Source organism: Daldinia caldariorum (genome assembly GCF_022478825.1).
Source record: "Daldinia caldariorum strain CBS 122874 unplaced genomic scaffold F4812scaffold_13, whole genome shotgun sequence".
NCBI lineage: Eukaryota > Fungi > Ascomycota > Sordariomycetes > Xylariales > Hypoxylaceae > Daldinia > Daldinia caldariorum.
The window spans coordinates 619,412-635,293 of record NW_025953049.1 but is presented as its reverse complement, the minus strand read 5'-3'; the positions used below and the strand labels follow the sequence as shown (position 1 = coordinate 635,293).

At 50.0% G+C, this 15,882-nt stretch overlaps 9 protein-coding genes across 9 annotated transcripts; 4 read left to right on the top strand and 5 right to left on the bottom strand.

The window, feature by feature from the left end:
- Positions 1 to 96: 96 nt before the first annotated feature.
- On the top strand, positions 97 to 1,374 carry F4812DRAFT_96742 (DUF1715-domain-containing protein). Its single transcript, XM_047939581.1, has one exon. It carries the CDS (start codon positions 367 to 369, stop codon positions 1,000 to 1,002), a length of 636 nt encoding a protein of 211 aa, XP_047788404.1. The 5' UTR covers positions 97 to 366; the 3' UTR covers positions 1,003 to 1,374.
- On the bottom strand, positions 1,145 to 2,531 carry F4812DRAFT_96753 (21 kDa subunit of NADH dehydrogenase). The gene is made up of 3 exons (XM_047939582.1): positions 2,103 to 2,531; positions 1,453 to 1,970; positions 1,145 to 1,312 (listed from the first exon to the last, which is right to left on the bottom strand). Exons 1-3 carry the CDS (start codon positions 2,166 to 2,168, stop codon positions 1,288 to 1,290), a joined length of 609 nt encoding a protein of 202 aa, XP_047788403.1. The 5' UTR covers positions 2,169 to 2,531; the 3' UTR covers positions 1,145 to 1,287.
- A 129-nt stretch (positions 2,532 to 2,660) lies between these two features.
- Positions 2,661 to 3,699, bottom strand: F4812DRAFT_435881 (ubiquinol-cytochrome c reductase complex ubiquinone-binding protein). The gene is made up of 4 exons (XM_047934797.1): positions 3,430 to 3,699; positions 3,272 to 3,297; positions 2,902 to 3,079; positions 2,661 to 2,834 (listed from the first exon to the last, which is right to left on the bottom strand). Exons 1-4 carry the CDS (start codon positions 3,486 to 3,488, stop codon positions 2,786 to 2,788), a joined length of 312 nt encoding a protein of 103 aa, XP_047788402.1. The 5' UTR covers positions 3,489 to 3,699; the 3' UTR covers positions 2,661 to 2,785.
- Positions 3,700 to 3,839: 140 nt separating this feature from the next.
- F4812DRAFT_96707 (band 7 family-domain-containing protein) lies at positions 3,840 to 5,185 on the top strand. The gene is made up of 2 exons (XM_047939580.1): positions 3,840 to 4,447; positions 4,514 to 5,185. The coding sequence occupies exons 1-2, from the start codon at positions 4,127 to 4,129 to the stop codon at positions 5,027 to 5,029; spliced, it is 837 nt and encodes a 278-aa protein (XP_047788401.1). The 5' UTR covers positions 3,840 to 4,126; the 3' UTR covers positions 5,030 to 5,185.
- A 156-nt stretch (positions 5,186 to 5,341) lies between these two features.
- Positions 5,342 to 7,414, bottom strand: F4812DRAFT_452030 (uncharacterized protein; the record flags this gene model as incomplete). The annotated part of the gene is made up of 2 exons (XM_047936287.1): positions 5,342 to 7,023; positions 7,159 to 7,414. The coding sequence occupies 2 exons, from the start codon at positions 7,412 to 7,414 to the stop codon at positions 5,342 to 5,344; spliced, it is 1,938 nt and encodes a 645-aa protein (XP_047788400.1).
- A 915-nt stretch (positions 7,415 to 8,329) lies between these two features.
- Positions 8,330 to 9,853, top strand: F4812DRAFT_461058 (DUF676-domain-containing protein; the record flags this gene model as incomplete). The annotated part of the gene is made up of 3 exons (XM_047937804.1): positions 8,330 to 8,386; positions 8,498 to 8,797; positions 8,891 to 9,853. The coding sequence occupies 3 exons, from the start codon at positions 8,330 to 8,332 to the stop codon at positions 9,851 to 9,853; spliced, it is 1,320 nt and encodes a 439-aa protein (XP_047788399.1).
- A 236-nt stretch (positions 9,854 to 10,089) lies between these two features.
- F4812DRAFT_96692 (mitochondrial peroxiredoxin PRX1) lies at positions 10,090 to 11,297 on the bottom strand. The gene has a single exon (XM_047939579.1). It carries the CDS (start codon positions 11,156 to 11,158, stop codon positions 10,325 to 10,327), a length of 834 nt encoding a protein of 277 aa, XP_047788398.1. The 5' UTR covers positions 11,159 to 11,297; the 3' UTR covers positions 10,090 to 10,324.
- A 225-nt stretch (positions 11,298 to 11,522) lies between these two features.
- Positions 11,523 to 13,327, top strand: F4812DRAFT_96255 (putative DNA repair protein NTG1). The gene has a single exon (XM_047939575.1). The coding sequence runs from the start codon at positions 11,720 to 11,722 to the stop codon at positions 13,022 to 13,024; it is 1,305 nt and encodes a 434-aa protein (XP_047788397.1). The 5' UTR covers positions 11,523 to 11,719; the 3' UTR covers positions 13,025 to 13,327.
- F4812DRAFT_96256 (uncharacterized protein) lies at positions 13,328 to 14,499 on the bottom strand. The gene has a single exon (XM_047939576.1). It carries the CDS (start codon positions 14,279 to 14,281, stop codon positions 13,631 to 13,633), a length of 651 nt encoding a protein of 216 aa, XP_047788396.1. The 5' UTR covers positions 14,282 to 14,499; the 3' UTR covers positions 13,328 to 13,630.
- Positions 14,500 to 15,882: the final 1,383 nt, after the last annotated feature.

The following is a 15,882-nucleotide window of genomic DNA, read 5'->3' as shown; positions in this document are numbered from 1 at the left end:
TTATTCTCTTTCTATTGAATAAGATCTTTAACTGCATATGAGATAACTTTATTTTGCCCCACGTACGAGATACCTAAGGTTCTGTACCTGATGTAAATTGTATATTCTGCCCCTCCATTTCGTTCATTTCCTTGATTCCGATTCAACCATCTCTCCAGTCTTGAAGTTAAAATACCTATCTCCTAACTTTACCACTTCAAACTTGATACTTGCAGCTAGTAGTAATCTATTGTCGGCGACATAAGATAAGGTACCTATTAGTCAGTCATAAGAAAAGATTTTAAAAAGGCGTTCTCATACGAAATACCAGGTACCTACCTAAAAATAATAGTCTACGACTTTCAACCAAATTTCAGCACCTGAAAAATGGATGACTTATTTGATGATATTCTTAACCTGGAAGAGCAATACTACAAACAAGGCTACGACGAGGGCTATAGAGATGGCGCCGAAGCCGGCCGGGTCGAGGGCCGCTCCGTCGGGATGAAGACAGGGTTTGAGAAGTTCCTCGAGGCCGGCCGGCTGCAAGGGAGAGCCATAGTCTGGCAAAGCCGGTTACCCAATCGACAGAAATCATCTTCATCCACCGCCACCGCCAGCATCAACATCAACAACAATTCACAGCAAAAGGAAGAGACCGCACAGGAAGGACAACAATCAGCTACTACTTCTCAAGATGAGAAAGAGAAAGAAGACTCGGAACAGAGAAGACTGCCACCGCTTAGTAGTAACCCGCGGCTGGAAAAGAATATCACCATGCTGTACGGCATACTGGAGCCCGGGACGCTGTCGACTCAAAACGACGACGAGTCGGTCAACGACTTCGATAGCAGGTTGAAGGGCGCGCAATCCCGGGTCAAGATGATCGAGAGGGCCATCGGCGAAGGCGCTGGTGACAAGGGCTCGGCGAATAGAAACCGCCAGCCGGGCCAGAAAAACGAGAACATCGAGGATATCGGGAGGATACCCCAAAGGACAGATGCGGTAATGGGAACGGTATAATTCGCTTTAATTCGGCAACTAGAAAAAAAGGGGGGAGGGAGATGTGTAACGATGTCGTGATAAATGATACCTACCTAGAATGAGGCACACGCCAACGAAGCAATTATAATATAAAGCCAGGCCATATAAACTCGACTAATCTACAATCTTCATCTCGAAATCATCATCACCGCTGAAGAATCTGCTAGGTACCTGTAACTGCAAAGAGAACCTGATATTAAGAGCTGGCTTTTCTCATATTTATTTACAACCAGAGCCATCGTATATGGCATGACATGTCTAAGTCTATTTGAAACTTCGGCAAGGGTATCTGCGTTGCACATTAGCATCTTCCTTTCTCTCTCTCTCTCTCTCTCTATATATATATTCCATCATCCCTCATCACAATCCACAGAAAACGTATATAACCATCCGGTCGATAGGCCAAAAGGGAGTTGTGTAGTAACTTACTTTTCGGGGTACGAGCTCTCCGTCAGCGCGTAGTCATGTACCTTCCAGGTACCGTCGCTCTCCCTCCTCTCCCCGCTCGGCACCGGGGGCAGCCCGTTCACAAACAGCGTCTCCTTGGCGGCAGCGACGGCGGCGGCCTTGCTCTTCTCGAAATACGCGGCGAGCCCGCCGGCGCTCCCCTCCTCGCGCGCGGCCACGAGCTGCTTCTCGCCCGCCTCGCCGACGAGCTCCTGCCTGGGGGCGGCGGCGCTGCCCACGGCCAGCAGGGCCACAGCGTCCGCCTGGGTCACGAAGCTCAGCTTCGGGTACGCGCGCCGCGCGTCCCGGCGCCAGTACGCGTTGTCGGCGATGTCGCCCGCGGGGATCGTCACCGGGTCGTCGTAGGTCGCCGGGTCCAGCGCGCCCGGCGGCGGGTTGCGGTAGTACGGGTTCAGCGGGATGCCGTTCGACCGGTTCGGGTCCACGGCTAGCGCGCGCCGGATGCGCTCCCATATACCGACGGATTGGAGGGTTTGCTTCTAAACGGGGTGGGAAGAAAGACAATGGCCTCGCGTTAGCGGGATGATCTTCTAGGTTAGGGTCTTCGGGGTTGCTAGGTAATGGCCGTGAATTCGGACGGGGGAAATTGGGCGGGGGGAGGATTTACGCACTTGGGTGATGCTCACTACGCCGCCTGCAGCGCTGCTTGCAGCTTTGGCGACTGCTTTGGAGGCCATTGTGGCTAATTTTTTTTCGGAGAGGAGAGAGGTCTACTCGGGATGTTGTCGCTTGGGTTGTTGAAGTGAGCTAGGTTCCAATTTCGAGGCCGAGACGGGTTCTGGTTAAAGATTTGCCGAAGAAATACCGGTCCGATTACCTTTACGTCAATTCTGCTTGGTCGGTACCTAGGTACGAAGTACAATACTGACGCATGTATCTTGGTACCCTGTTCCTGAGGTAGAAGCAACAGCCGGACTGAACCTTCCAGTTAGCACGAGAGTCTTATACTCTTTTACCTTAGTTATAGGAATTAGGTTTCATTGAATAGGCATATAGTGGAATACATCTCTTTACTAGTTACTACTAGGTACCTTATTCACCCACAGCCATGGTTCTAAGGTACGTAATTAATTAGAACACACTACCTAGGTAGCCATAAAAGAGGTAGGCACATCAGATTTCAGGGTATTAATAAAGGGAAAAAATAAAAAATAAAAATAAAACAGAATTTGGATATTCGTAGGCTCTTGCGCTCTAGTCTATTGGTATAGCAGGTATACAAGGTCTTTGTCTACACGCGACAGATGAACCTCCGTCATTTATGAGGTATCTATAAGAAATTCCCCCCATCTATTTATTCGGCAAACTCCTTACGACCGGCCTTGGAGTTGAGGTAGTGGTTTCTACGACGGCTGTTAGCTTGGCTCAAACAACACTTCTCTCCATTCGTATCTAGTGTTAAGATCATACCGTTCGGTGGCCCACGACATGGCGTAGTAGAAGAAGATCATGGGGGGAGCGAAGTACAGGACCTGGGCGCTGAATCGGCGCCAGGTGTTGAAGATGGCGGCGTGCGCAGCGCCCGCTAATGGGTTCTGCCTGTTTGCGCTCACCGTGTAGCTGATGATGCCCTTCTGCGGCATGCCACCTATAATTCCCTCCTCGTTAGTATGTATACTGTTGCGATATCTGTAATTTGTATAGTATCCGATCGATATTCGATAGCTAGATCGTTCGTCCCAATGATATCATCTATCTTTTATCGCAGGCGTATTCCAATCCAACTCTTTCCAACATTTGCACCAACCCCGATTCCAAGTTGAAAAATCGTTGTACTCACCGAAGTTACCCCAGTTGCCTAGGAACCTATAACAGTAAAGTTAATGCATGTGCGAGAGATAAGGTAGTTTAAATACAATGTGCATTGGCTAGCTCGCTGCCAAAAAGCAGAATTCGTAGGAAAAAAAAAGACGCAGCTCGGTCCTGAGGAAAACTCACTTTCCATGCCTGCCGACGGGGGCGTCACCACCGCCCATAAGAGCCTGAGTAGGTCGCATCGTGGATATCGGGTTCAATTGATACGCGAGTGGATCAATTTACGGTAGGTGGAAGGTTGAGGAAATAGGGAGGGTCTCGGGTGTGTGAAATTTCACGACGTCAAAATTGAAGATGGTTACCGAAACCGAGTTTCTCTAGTTGATGAGCAGTTCAACATCGGGCTGAGCTAAAAGTTGGATTGGACTTGGACCTGGAAATGGCATCGCCCCATGTGGCTTGACTTCCATTTCTCGGATAACCTTAACCTTGCGGGGATCTTATATAGGTACCTAGGTACCTAGGTAGGTACTACCTTAATGTACAACCTAAGTTTAGGTACCTACCTTAGGTAGCTTCAATTAGATAATCACCCTGTCAGAACCCCTCCAAGCTCCAAAGATATCCCTCTTAGCGCACAGACCACACATATCCTTTCTCCATCTTTGTCCGTCCAATCCGCTTGCACCGTTCAACGATTTCTCAAAAAGTCCCGGGAGCTCCATCTGATAGCATCTACCAGAACCTCGGGGGGAGAGCTCAGAAGCTGTTAGCGGACCAAACGACAACGACAACGACAACGACAACGACACGGAACGGAACGGAACGCGAGTAGTTAAAAAAAGAAAAAAGACGCTTCGAAATCCCCCAACAACACAAGATGGAAGCCGGATTCAGGCAAATATACCGCCTAGCCGTGCCGGCGGCGGGCGCCCTGGCGCTCGCGCAAGCGTCGATGTACGACGTGCGCGGGGGCACGCGGGCCGTGATCTTCGACCGGCTGCAGGGCGTCAAGGAGACGGTCGTCAACGAGGGCACGCACTTCCTGATCCCCTGGCTGCAGCGCAGCATCATCTTCGACGTCCGCACCAAGCCCCGCAACATCGCCACCACCACCGGCAGCAAGGACCTCCAGATGGTCAGCTTGACCCTCCGCGTCCTGCATCGGCCCGACGTCAAGGCCCTGCCTAAGATCTACCAGGTACGTAGAAGAAATACCATAGCAAAGTAAACCAAAAACTAACACAACTACCTTCCTTCCCCCCAGAACCTCGGCACCGACTACGACGAGCGCGTGCTCCCCTCGATCGGCAACGAAGTCCTGAAGTCGATCGTGGCGCAGTTCGACGCGGCGGAGCTGATCACGCAGCGGGAGGCGGTGTCGCAGCGGATCCGGGCGGACCTGATGAAGCGGGCGTCCGAGTTCAACATCGCGCTCGAGGACGTGTCCATCACCCACATGACCTTCGGCCGGGAGTTCACCAAGGCCGTCGAGCAGAAGCAGATCGCCCAGCAGGACGCCGAGCGCGCCCGCTTCATCGTCGAGAAGGCCGAGCAGGAGCGCCAGGCCAACGTCATCCGCGCCGAGGGCGAGGCCGAGTCCGCCGAGACCATCTCCCGCGCCATCGCCAAGGCCGGCGACGGCCTCATCCAGATCCGCAAGATCGAGGCCAGCCGCGAGATCGCCCAGACCTTGTCCTCCAATCCCAACGTCTCCTATCTCCCGGGCGGAAGCAAGCAGGGCGGCAACGGGCAATTCTTACTTTCGGTCGGCAGGGCATAAGGGAAAGGGGTTATTTATTATTATTGGGAGGCAGATAACCAGAAAAAAGAACAAGAAAAAGAAAAAGGGGCCCATGTGTATATTAACAATGAACTGCCCGATTTCTCCACTTCGGGATATGATTAATGTGTGTTACTACTAGTAAAAGCCGGAGGTTCTTGTTGACTGAATATTATTTCATGCCTGCCATTTCTCCTATCTAGACGGATCCTCCAACACCACGCAATGCGTCCTCGGCAAATAGCCTTTAGAGATGACACATTAAAACAAGGCATGCGGTGTCCTTCTCCATTAAATGCCTTACTTCTCTGCTCACTTCTTTGCTCCCGCCACCGTCCATGCTTCATCCGGTGCTACAATCTTTCCATCTTCAAGAGACCAACCCTTCATCCTAAGATCCTTCCATTCGTCCCGCACCTTCAGTCTAACCAGTTCCCCCGCAGCTCGGGCATCCTCTGCACTGTCGTGTCCCTCTGGCGCAGTCTCGTCTGCTTCCTTCTGGATCTTCTGGTTTAACAGAGTTTCCATCAACATTCGAAGACCATTTCTGTGCGGCAGCCCTCGTCTATGTGGGAATAGAAGAACCGAGTCGATGCAGGCGTGGTGAATAATTCGGGCAGCATTCAAATCGTTCTCAAGACCATGTCCAACGAGTGGGGTCTCGGGAGAAATCAGCGAGAATAGGAGATCCCTAGCTACTTTTGGAGATGGCACAAGCTTGAGCTTTGGCTTCTCGGGACGCTTTGTAGAATCGGTAGGGGAAACATTAACAGGTTTGCAGTCGTCTCCCGGAGACCACCGTTCAGCAGAGACCATGTCTTCGGGGGTTACGCCAGAATAACGAGTATTCAAATCCAAAACTTCCCCAAAGGGCTGAACGAGGATATCTAGCAGTAGTTCGTAATTAGGCCAAGATAATGCCGTTAGTCTGATAAGTTCGAGGCCATAAACGGTATAACCCATCTCGCAATCGAAGCATATAGCTCGATCCGTGGGGATATTCGGATTAGGAGGCGTCTCGGCGAAATTAAGCAGGCTCGCAAGCCGGTTGGGATCCGTTGTCTTGAAGACGTGAGTAGGTGCTGTGGTACACCCACCCGAGTCATCATCCACATTCTGATGACAGCAACGGTATTTCTTTTGGGACTTTGATAGTTTTCCGGGCCCCCGTTCTGTGAAGTAAACCTTGCCCGGGTGATATGTGCAGGAACCATTAGATGTTAGAGCCCCATCCTCTCCCCTACGGCCGGGAAAGACCTGGAACCGTCGTGTACATCTATCGCAAACTTCTACATTACCAGAAGCTTCAACGCTTTCTTTGGCTTTTTCGATGTCTTCGACTGACGGGATGGAAGCTACGTAGCCATACTTCTCAAGACCGTTGAGTGGCCAGACAAGTCTGTGCAAGAAATCGACTTCTTGGGGCGGCGTTAAGCCAGTAACGATAGGTTCAGGTGCAGCTGGCGGATCCCCTTCATTATCCGCCTTGTCATCTTTAGTGGCCAGGATCCGTTCTTCCTTCCATTGGGCAATATTCATTCGCTTATATGCCATAATCTTGTTCCTGATGGCATTTGCATATATCTGGAACAGCTTAATCGCTACCTCCTGTTCGTCATCCAGTGTCTTTACAATAAGCTCTTGATCGGAAAGAACCAGCTTCGATGCGCCTTTATCGGTATCCTTCTTCAACTCGTTGTTCAAGCGGACGTATTGTTCATGTAGAGCTTTAACCAGTTTCAAGCGAGTATCGTGCTTAGCTGGTGACGACTTAAGGAGACGAGGGTTTAGTGCCTCTGGCTTCTTAGGTTCCGCTTTGGGTGCCGTTTTAGGTGCTGCTTTAGGTGCTGCTTTAGGTATTGACTTGGATGGTTGTCCAGTGGAGGAAGACGCTAAGGTGTTGCGTGCCTGGGCAGAACCTGGGGAACTCCTGGATACTTGAGTTTTAGAAGTATAGCTACTGGCTCTAGTATCGGTCTGGTTGGTTTCCCTGACTGATATATGTTGCTTCCGTTCTGCGGTGAGCACAGGTTCGGATGCCTTCCTAGTTGCCGTTTCACGTTGAAGAGACATAGCTGTTGGGCTGTCCTTAACCTGAGACCGTACTAACAACGCAGGTCTTCCGGAACCTGCAGGTGGCTGTCCTGTTGTTTCCAGAGGCGACGATGAGGACAATTTTGAATCCAGTTTAATTCTCTTCCTCGGCGAGCCTTGATCCGAAGATGGTATAGCGGTAGTTGTTGGATTGATGAGCGGCTGCTCCGAGCTTTCGGCAGTGGTATTTATGTTGACATCTTTATTATGTTTGAAAAGACACTGGAAAGCGTTACAATTATCTCCAGCCGGGCAAGGTAAGCTCTTTAGCGCCGCCAGAGAGCTAGCCATAGTCAAAAGCACGGTAGAATTCTACACGTAAGGTGGTCGGATGAAGAGACTTGAGGTCGAAATGATGATATGGCGAGGCAAAGTTATAAAGTGAATGAATGGAGTTAAGGATCAAAAATAAGGCCGGTGATTCTCGAGGTAGTTGAAGTATAAATATGGAATCAACAAGGTTTTATTCGTCACTTGTAGGCTGTAACTGCTGCTCTGTCGGAGTCTCGAAACAACCGTTGCGTTGAACGTTAAACGCGAGAAATCCCCTGAAGAACGAGAACGAGACCTAGACCTAGACCACACACGTGTCCTAGGTTTAGAGAATGAATATTTCCGTCAGGTATTTTTTTGTTAAAAAAAAGAAACTTATGATTATCACTCATAAGACGATTAGTTCTACGTATCGTATCTAGCCAGTAGGACGGATGCATGCATGTATACCTAGGTCTAGGTCAGGTAGGTATTCAATTCAATTTTGGGAGGAATTGAAACTTGAATGTTGTTAGTGGAATATCCACGATAGCAAGCAGCACGAAGTACGTCGTTGCCTTTAAGGAAAAGATGGGGCATCTTATGTAAAGTAGCAGGGTTGATTAGAGCCAATAAAAGGCGGGCAAACACTGCAGGTGCCGGCGTCCTCTACCTTAGGTACCTATCTTGGTACTCTTGGTACCCAGGCAGCCAAGGTACGTGCAATGTACCTAATTGTCCAGATCGGACGGATTCAAGGTCGGGATTAAGACATGCGCAACTACGGAGGTTCTCAGCTGACCGAAGCGGTTTCCTAATTTCGTTATTTAATTACTTGTTTATAGCTTAGACTTTGTTCTCATTTACTATTGTATAATTGTTTATTCTTTCTTTTATTATTCGCAAGTTGTAGACGATACCAATACATCCTAAGTACCTCTAGCCTAAATCAACATGGAATATACCGGTGGTAGTTTTAAAGCAAATCATCTCTGCGTGCTCGTTCATGGGGTACGTCGGTATCACCGGATCCCTGCCAAGCTTCGTGTACTACAATTAGGTTGGGTACCTGCTATGCTATGCACGTCATTACTGACTATTTTATTTTATCCAACTTTCTAGCTATGGGGAAACCCGGACCACATGAGATCGGTCGCGAAAGCGCTGAGAGACGCCTATTCCGAAGAGAAACTCTACCTCCTGGTCGCTAAGCGGAATACTGGTAGCTTCACTTACGATGGCATCGAACTCGGCGGGGAGCGCGTGTGCCTCGAGATCGAAGAGGAACTGGAAAAGATAAAGAGTAACGGTGGTAAAATAACCAAGATCAGCATTGTTGGATATTCCTTAGGAGGTCTTGTTTCCCGTTATGCCGTTGGACTACTCGAGATGAGGGGCTTGTTTAACGGGATCGAGCCGATGGTACGTACGATCGATCTTCTTACATAGTAGTTAACTACGTTTAAGACTAGTTATCTTTCTCTCCCTTACTTACTAACTATCCATATCTTCTAGAACTTTGTAACATTCGCTTCGCCGCATCTCGGTGTCCGCTCTCCTCTAAAAGGGTGGGCCAACCAAGTTTGGAACGTCCTGGGCGCACGTATGCTGTGCATGTCTGGGAGACAGTTGTTCATAATTGACAAGTTCCGCGATACTGGCCGACCGTTACTTGAGGTGCTTGCCGACCCGGAGTCCATCTTCATATCCGGTTTAAGGAAATTCAAGCGACGAACGCTCTATGCCAATATCACTAACGATCGAAGCGCAGTCTATTACACTACATGCATAGCTAAGACAGACCCTTATACAGACCTTAGTAAAGTTAAGGCCAACTTCGTTGAGGGCTATGACAGCGTCATTCTAGACCCTTTAAATCCGGTCACGCCCTTGGTTTCTCATGGTGATGATAAACCGATGGCCGACATTATTGCAGGGGCTCCAAGGGATCTACGGTTGACCATATTTCTAGCTACGGTAATTGCTATTCTCCCTCTTGGTATTGTTGCGTTAGTGGCCAACTCGATCATACAAACTTTCCGCAGTGCGAAGCGTATCAGGCTCCATGAATCGGGACTTGCAGGCATCCAGGTTACGAACTACCGAAGTCCCATCTGGATAAAGGACATCCGCGGTACAGTAGAAGATATATATGAAAGTCTGAACAACTCACAGAGAGAGTCGTACCTACGAGCATCAGACGGCGAGCAACATTCCAAGCAACTCAACAAGGCCGAGGCGGGGATCATAGCTATGGAACGAAAGAAATCACACCCCCAGTTTCCAACCCTGGCTCTAGCGCCTTCTCAGTTCGTGATGATCAATGAGCTGGACAAGGTCGGTTGGCGCAAATATCCCGTGTGGATTCATCATGATAATCACAGCCATGCTGCTATAATTGTGCGATCCGACACCCCACGGTTTAAAGACGGTCTTGTTGTACTTCGACACTGGATCACTGAGGAATTCCTAATCTAACTTGTGGTTCATGTTATGTTCAAGCATATAGACTGCCGGGTCAGTCTGCGGCGTTAGATGGAGACTTGGAGTTAAGAGCGGAAATTATACGGACTAGAATTGACTTTCAGTAGATATAGATGAAGCGTTACGTTAGTCTTTTCAATAGACAGTATATAGAATTTTCGACTTGACCATTAGGCTTATGAAGCCTTAATCAATGTCTCTTTGTATGATAAATATTGTACATGAGTTAGAGAAGTGTACAAGGATAAGTAGAAACCACAGGATATACACCTCTTAAAGAGTCTGCCCCCCCCACCTTACACTTAGGTTTTCCTTTTCATCAAATCGTGATCGTGATTATTATAAAGCTACAATGACCAACCCAACGAGACCATAATATGTCGATATATCCATCTCCCCTGCGGATCCGGCATTAAACCCGAGTCGCTTACTTTCCTATGTATGGTGATGTCGATCCCTAGGCGCTCAGATTCTGGTGTATCGTAAATACGGCTTGACCTCCCTCACGTCACCGAACTTCTTCTTGGCGTCTTCGGTGCTCACACTAGGCGGCACAATGACGTCGTCCTCAAGATGCCAATCGACAGGCGTCGTGACACCCTTCTTGTCGACAGTCTGCAGCGAGTCGATGACGCGCAGGACCTCGGCAGTGTTGCGACCCGTGCTAGCGGGGTACATCATGGCAAGTCTGATTTTCTTCTGGGGGTCGATGATGAACACGGAGCGGATGGTGAAGGCGATGCCCTTCTCGTCGATGTTGCTCAGGTCCTGGGCGTCCACCATGTCGTACAGAAAGGCGACGCGGCGGTCGGCGTCGGCGATGATGGGGAACTGGAGGTTCGTAGACGACACCTCGTTGATGTCGGCGATCCAGCGCTCGTGCGACGACAGGTCGTTGGCGCTGAGGCCGATCATCTTGACACCACGCCGTTCGAACTCCGGGGCGAGCCGGGCGAATGCTCCGAGCTCGGTCGTGCATACCGGCGTGAAATCAGCCGGATGCGAAAATAGGATGGCCCAGGAACCGCCGAGCCATTGGTGAAAATCGATATCGCCGTGCGTTGTCTTGGCTTGGAAGTTGGGAGCCTCGCTACCGAGTCGTAGACGGGGCTGCTCTGAGGGGATAGAAGATGACGACGACGACGAGGCTAAGAAACGGCGCGAGGCCGGACCTTGTCCTTGAGCCGAGGACTTCAAGGCGATTGGAGAAGTGGTAGCTTTAGGGAAAGCTTTAGGAAAAGCTAGACGTGGGGTGTGAGAAACAGCGCGGAATGCGCTACGGGCCAGGAAAGTTGCCATGATGCTAATGAATGATTCAGTGATAGCTGTTGACTTGTAATTAATTACCCTAGATACCTATTGTTGAAGGTAAAGTGAGAGGTGGAGGAAGAGTAAATCCACAATTATTTTTTCAAGTTTCTTGATCATAACGAGGTCTTGATGACTTAATGCTTAGACGAAAGTACTATGTACCGTATCGCCAATAAGGTTACGCAATGGAGGGGCCGCGGGGCACTGGGCAGCCGGGCAGCCGGGGCGTCCAGCTAAGGTAAGGTGGGTTTTTAGTCTTTGCCTGATATGAGCTAGCGTTGAGCTGAAATGCAGGGACCAACCTGTGAGCCGGCAAAAGCTACCGAACTTCTTAGGTCTTTGCAGCCTATTGCAGGAACTACGGATTACCTCAACTAATAAATACAACAACAACACCCTGCACGACCCTTAAAAACGATTTTGATATCAATATATACCTACCTTAGGTACCTTCTAATCTTATTGAGAGTACAGAACTACATTTTGCCAACGGCATGGGAATACATCAAATATTTCCAAATACATCCTCAACATTCTCATACAATTACAATGCCTCCTCGCCCGGTAGTATCGCCACCGCGACGGATTACGAGATCTCTCGCGCGCTTTAGGCATAGCAACAACAGTCCTGGTACCAAGGAGAACTCCACTCCTCCCGCCGCAGATATCGAGGATATAATCCCAAATACGACGGCTGTCCGTAAGCGGAAGCGCACCACTACCACTCTCCTCGAAGCCTCGTCAACGTCTCCACCTCGACGCACCGTTAAGACAGAAGAGGAAGTCGATACAAAAGTAACAGTAACAGCACCCCCGGCAAGCAGACGTCAGCGAAAGCCAGCTCGGAAGACCGTCGACGCGCATACCGGCGAAGCAAAGGTCAGCGCGCCCTCGGATTGGGAGGAGATATACGATGCCGTCAAGGCCATGCGCTCCCCGGGCGGTGTGGCGGCCAATGCGGCCGTCGATACCATGGGATGTGAGCGACTTGCGGATACCACCACCAGCCCGCGCGATCAACGCTTCCAGACTCTAATCGCATTGATGCTGTCGTCGCAGACCAAGGACACCGTCAACGCCGTCGCCATGAAGCGCCTGCAAACCGAGCTCCCCCCACACGCTCCCGGCGCTGCCCCGGGCCTCACCCTCGAGAACGTGCTCGCGGCCGACGCGGAGCTGATCAACAAGTTGATCTGGGCCGTCGGCTTCCACAACAATAAGACCAAGTATATCAAACAGGCCGCGGTGATCCTTCGCGATCAGTGGGGCGGCGACATCCCCGATACGATCGAGGGCTTGGTCGCGCTACCCGGCGTCGGCCCCAAGATGGGGTATCTCTGCCTGTCGGCGGCGTGGGATCGCACCGAGGGCATTGGCGTGGACGTCCACGTCCATCGCATCACCAACCTGTGGGGGTGGCACACGACCAAGAACCCCGAGGAGACACGGCTCGCGCTGCAGAGCTGGCTGCCGCGCGATCGCTGGCGCGAGATAAACTGGCTGCTCGTCGGGTTCGGGCAGACGGTCTGTCTGCCCGTCGGGCGGCGGTGCGGCGACTGCGACCTCGGTCTGCGCGGTCTGTGTAAAGCCGCCGAGAAGAAGAAAGTCCTCGAAGGGAGGAAGATGCGGGAAAGCACCCAAGTCAAGAAGCTTGAGGATGACGGATCTGTGGTCAAGATCGAAGAGTTGAAGGAGGAGGAAGAAGCAATTGAGAGAGACGTCGTTGTAAATGAGGTTGTGAACGATGAAGACAAGGAATTACTAACTGCGGATCAGGTCAAAGGTAGCCCGGAAACCAGTCTGGAACAAAGAGAGACTGTGCCAAAACGGCAACGTAAGTCGAACAAGCCATAGCATCTTGTATTATAATGTAAGTCGGTTATAGCGGGTTACAGCATAGGATATCACGAGGCACGCAGGGTAAACGAACGTAATTATGATGGGTGGAAATCAAGGTTTCGTCAGGTCCAAATCTCCATTATAAAGAGATCAGCTTCATAATTGCTTAATCATGTTAGGTATGTATGTATGTACAAATATTCGCTGAAATCTGGGGAAGATAAAAAAAATATTGGGCTTTCATTGCGGAAGGCCGTTTCGTGGCATTCATACAAGCCAACAACTCCTTCTTCTGTGTAAAGAAGACAAGCAAGCAAGCAAAACAAGACAAACATCATCTCGAGACGAACTCGGAGGAGTCCGATTCTCTTCTTCTTCTCCCTTGTTCCGCCTACGCCGTCGCAGGCTGTTAAAAATGAAATGAAATATACAAACAAATCTGCCCTAAGCCAATGCCCGGACGCCGTGCTCGTAGAAGAGTAGTAATAGTAATGGTAATGGATAATAAATAAAAATTGATGTTGATGTAGACACCAAGCCCCCCTCCCTCTTCCTTCCTTCCTTCCTTCTCCCCCTCTCCAATTGCAGAGGGCACGTCTGTCTGTTTGTTTGTTTGTTTATTTATAGGGCACAGCTAACGGGTGTAGAAGCGTAAACGGGGCCACGGACTCGCGGAGGGGAAGAACGACGACGGCGTCGCTGTCTAGCTGTCACGCCGGAAGACGATCGGGGAGCGAGGGGCCGGCTCGCATTGGGCTCGGCGAGGTTGTTGTTGTGGTAGTGGTGATTATACGCCCCGGATGACTTGCGTGCGCTCGGCCTCGAGCTGCGCGGCGTTTCGCGCGTGCGATTCCTTCTTGCACTGCAGATGTCACGGGGAGTTGTTAGCACGCCTGAACCAGAACCGGAACGGGAACATGAACATGAACCACCATCCGAACCACTACTGTGCTGCTGCTCCTGTTGCTCTTGCTCCTCGAGAAGAAGACCCGAGTCCTCGAGATACTCGGCCAGCCCGACTTGCCACCACTCTGCGGCCCAGTCGTCGCTGCTGCCATTGCTATTGCTATTGTTCTCGCTGGGACAGGGACAGGGGCTGGGTTCTGAGGGGTTGGGGCTCATGCTTACGTCTTCTAATCCGCTGCACTTGTGGTCCTCGAGTAATCGGTGCTTCGCGCAGAAGTGTCCGTCGCAGAAACCGCAGTCGCCGACGATTCGTTGGGCGGCGGACTTGCATTCCTTGAAGGTGCAGCGGGGCTTCTGGGGCGCCATATTTGATTATTATTATTATTTTTCTTGGGGGTTGTTGATGGTATCAGTCGGTGATGATGCTGATGATGAAGATGATGGCAACAAGATGTCTAGGTAGGATCGGAACGAGCCGGAAAAGGAGGTTCAAGATTGTTATTTCCTCGTCTTTGTTGATGTTGTTGTTATTGTGTTGGGTTCTGCTGATCAAGGCGGGTTGCCGAGTTGGGAATAGGCGGGAATGAAGAACCAAAGAGAGAGAGAAACAGGGCTGTTCGGTCGAAATGTTAGAAAAGATGATCCCTTTTAAATAAGTGTAGTGTAGAGAAAACCCCAACGCGGATGACGGCAATCTAGTGGAGAAGAACGCCTTGGCCAGGCGAAAAGGAGGAAAGGATACGATAGAGGCTGAATTGGATAGGTTCGGGTGTACACGAGTGTGTGTGATGTGTGATGTGTGATGTGTAAATGGATTTGTGTATTGGAGGTGAATGAACCTCGGGCCGTGATGGATCAACGTACAGAAAGTCGGGCTCAGATCGCAAAAGCTTGGCGCCTATCAGAGAGATGGTCCCTGGTTGGTATTTTCCGAGTGATTGAGTTGGGACGGAAAGTGAATGTAGATGTAGATACAGATACAGATACAGATACGGTTACAGATGTAGATGTAGGACGGGAAGAGAGGGAAAAGACCTAAGATGATGATATAATATCAAAGGGAGAACGGGGTTTTCTAACACGGAAACAGATACCCTTTTCCTTACTTACACTACGAGTGAATGACTCCTTACTTGGGGCGGCGAGAATGGAACCGTTTAGAATGAGCTAGGGAAAGTGGAAAGACGAAAAAAGGATGAGGCGAACGGGTTCCTTGTTGGATTTGTGATCGTCAGTTTGCCTGGTCATAAGCCAACGAACCAGGGACTCCAGTCACTAGCGGGCAGGTAGACAGCAGGAGGTAGCAGGTAGCAGTTCTGATGACGACTATGTATTCCGCGCAAGGCTCCGAAAGCGGGAGGCAAGCCGATTAGGTATTAAATCTAAGCAAGTCTAAGTGGGATATGCCGTAGGGATGCACGTATCAGCGAAATACCGGGGACAAGGGTGGTGGGCTTTTAGACGGACAAGGGAACAGGGAGACAAGGACCGGGGGGTCCATTTTGGAGATGGAGAAAGCAGACAGAACATGCCCATTCTGGATTACACAGACAAGTCATCAAAGTGCCTTAATCCGGGAATTCGGCGTGAAAGGATAGACCACGACAACTCGTACATACACACATACATAAAGTGGTGATGACCGCCTTTTCCAACTAATAAGTTAATAAGTTTGAAACTTTCTGTTAGACACGCTGAAACGTTGAGCCACGGCCGATATTATACTGCAGTTGTTGTTATTAATATTAAAGTATTTAGAGTAACGCAGATAAATTCAACAACATCTAGTTAACTAGGTACCTAGGTACCTAATCAAGAAACCAAGGGAGGGACAATACATGAGGTAGATATGAAAAAGAAGTACTGTCAGATGTTCTCGTTTACGAATGTAGTTCAGGAGAAGAAGGATATTAGTTGTTAGTATCTCACGCCATACCGGGCCACAAACCCACCGAGAAATCCGCCGG

Bases quoted from the DNA above. Each gene is read 5' to 3' on its own strand.
- F4812DRAFT_96255 (XM_047939575.1), top strand. From the start codon at position 11,720: ATGCCTCCTCGCCCGGTAGTATCGCCACCGCGACGGATTACGAGATCT.
- F4812DRAFT_96692 (XM_047939579.1), bottom strand. From the start codon at position 11,158: ATGGCAACTTTCCTGGCCCGTAGCGCATTCCGCGCTGTTTCTCACACC.
- F4812DRAFT_96707 (XM_047939580.1), top strand. From the start codon at position 4,127: ATGGAAGCCGGATTCAGGCAAATATACCGCCTAGCCGTGCCGGCGGCG. The intron at 4,448-4,513 runs GTACGTAGAAGA...CCTTCCCCCCAG, and splicing joins CCCTGCCTAAGATCTACCAG to AACCTCGGCACCGACTACGA.
- F4812DRAFT_96742 (XM_047939581.1), top strand. From the start codon at position 367: ATGGATGACTTATTTGATGATATTCTTAACCTGGAAGAGCAATACTAC.
- F4812DRAFT_96256 (XM_047939576.1), bottom strand. From the start codon at position 14,281: ATGGCGCCCCAGAAGCCCCGCTGCACCTTCAAGGAATGCAAGTCCGCC.
- F4812DRAFT_96753 (XM_047939582.1), bottom strand. From the start codon at position 2,168: ATGGCCTCCAAAGCAGTCGCCAAAGCTGCAAGCAGCGCTGCAGGCGGC. The intron at 1,971-2,102 runs GTGCGTAAATCC...CACCCCGTTTAG, and splicing joins GCGTAGTGAGCATCACCCAA to AAGCAAACCCTCCAATCCGT. The intron at 1,313-1,452 runs GTAAGTTACTAC...TGTGCAACGCAG, and splicing joins GAGAGCTCGTACCCCGAAAA to ATACCCTTGCCGAAGTTTCA.
- F4812DRAFT_435881 (XM_047934797.1), bottom strand. From the start codon at position 3,488: ATGCGACCTACTCAGGCTCTTATGGGCGGTGGTGACGCCCCCGTCGGC. The intron at 3,080-3,271 runs GTGAGTACAACG...AGGGAATTATAG, and splicing joins AGGCAACTGGGGTAACTTCG to GTGGCATGCCGCAGAAGGGC. The intron at 2,835-2,901 runs GTATGATCTTAA...CAGCCGTCGTAG, and splicing joins ATGTCGTGGGCCACCGAACG to AAACCACTACCTCAACTCCA.